The 1,311-nt window shown below is 23.6% G+C and overlaps 1 protein-coding gene across 1 annotated transcript; it reads left to right on the forward strand.

The window, feature by feature from the left end:
• Positions 1–859: 859 nt before the first annotated feature.
• LOAG_15720 (hypothetical protein) lies at positions 860–1,222 on the forward strand (the record flags this gene model as incomplete). The annotated part of the gene is made up of 1 exon (XM_003151208.1): positions 860–1,222. The coding sequence occupies one exon, from the start codon at positions 860–862 to the stop codon at positions 1,220–1,222; it is 363 nt and encodes a 120-aa protein (XP_003151256.1).
• Between the last annotated feature and the right edge of the window lie 89 nt (positions 1,223–1,311).

Here is a 1,311-nt window from a genome sequence, read left to right on the forward strand (position 1 = left end):
CATTTTGTAATTTCTTTTTTCCTTTTTTTTTTATTTAACATATAGAACAATTTTAATGTATTTCTAAATATGAAATCAAAGAATGGAAAACTTGAGAACTGATTGATTGAGTTCATAAAAATTGATTTTGAAAAAAAGTAATAAATTGAAAGATAAAGAGAATAAACAAAGTTAAATAGAAAATTTTAAAGGAAAAATTGGATAAAAAGAAAATCTGAATGAGAAAAATTTGTTGAAAAAGAACAAACCAAATTAAAATAGTAATTTAGTAATTTGCCAGTTACTTAAGTTTTAAAAAATTTATTGGATTGTTTGTTGCTTGCAACATTTAATGCAATTAATTTGCTAAATGTCTAATCATTCTTTCAAAAATCATTGAAAAAATAATCTCTTCATTAATTTGCAAATAATTTTTGTAAAGAATTTCCAATATGATGTAGAGTTTTACTAAAAAGGAACATTTTCATCTATCATTCTTTCGTCATCATGCAACAATTAGAGTAAATTTGTTAAATAAGGACATATTTAAAAATAAAATTGGAAAAAAAGGACATATTTAAAAATGAAATTGAAAAAAAAGGAGGACAAATATTCCAAAAAAAAGAAAATTTCTATTTCTAATTTGACAAACAAATACCAACAAAAAAAAAAATGAAATTTGAAATTTTATTCGCTTTTAAAATTTCAAAATTATAATATTTAAATTTCTAGAAATATTTCCACTTTTTTTTTGCATAAATATATGTATATAAATAGTTTAAAAAGACATATAAAAAGTTTATTTGTGTTACATATTATGGTAAAAGATTGGTTAATTAAAGGTTTAACATTTGTTGCTACCTTAATACTATCAATAATAATGGCTAGTCGTTTGAAAAATCAATGGAAAAAATTACTTGTCGATACAATATCATCCGATCAACAACAACAACAACAACAACAGCAACAAGAGCAGTCATCATCAATACGGGATAGTAGTAGTGGTAGTAGTAGTAGTGGTGCAAGTTCAAATATAAGTACACCTTCAAATTCACCTGTCACTGCAATAGCAAATACAACTGGAAGTGATTCATTTGGTTTAAAAACAACAAAAGAAAAGTTGAAAATTATTGGCTTACCATCAAATTTTCGTAAATTACGGATGAAATTTTCACGGCACAGAAAAGAAGCCATTGGTACTAAAGAGGAAAATACACAATTTGAAAAAGTTTGTGATTCATAATTTCTTTATTTAGCATTATTTGTCAAAGTCCTAATTATCACATTGTTTTGCTTAATTTATTTACCAAGATATTATTATAATATTACTTC

This window comes from Loa loa (genome assembly GCF_000183805.2).
Source record: "Loa loa unplaced genomic scaffold supercont3.2531, whole genome shotgun sequence".
Classification (NCBI taxonomy): domain Eukaryota; kingdom Metazoa; phylum Nematoda; class Chromadorea; order Rhabditida; family Onchocercidae; genus Loa; species Loa loa.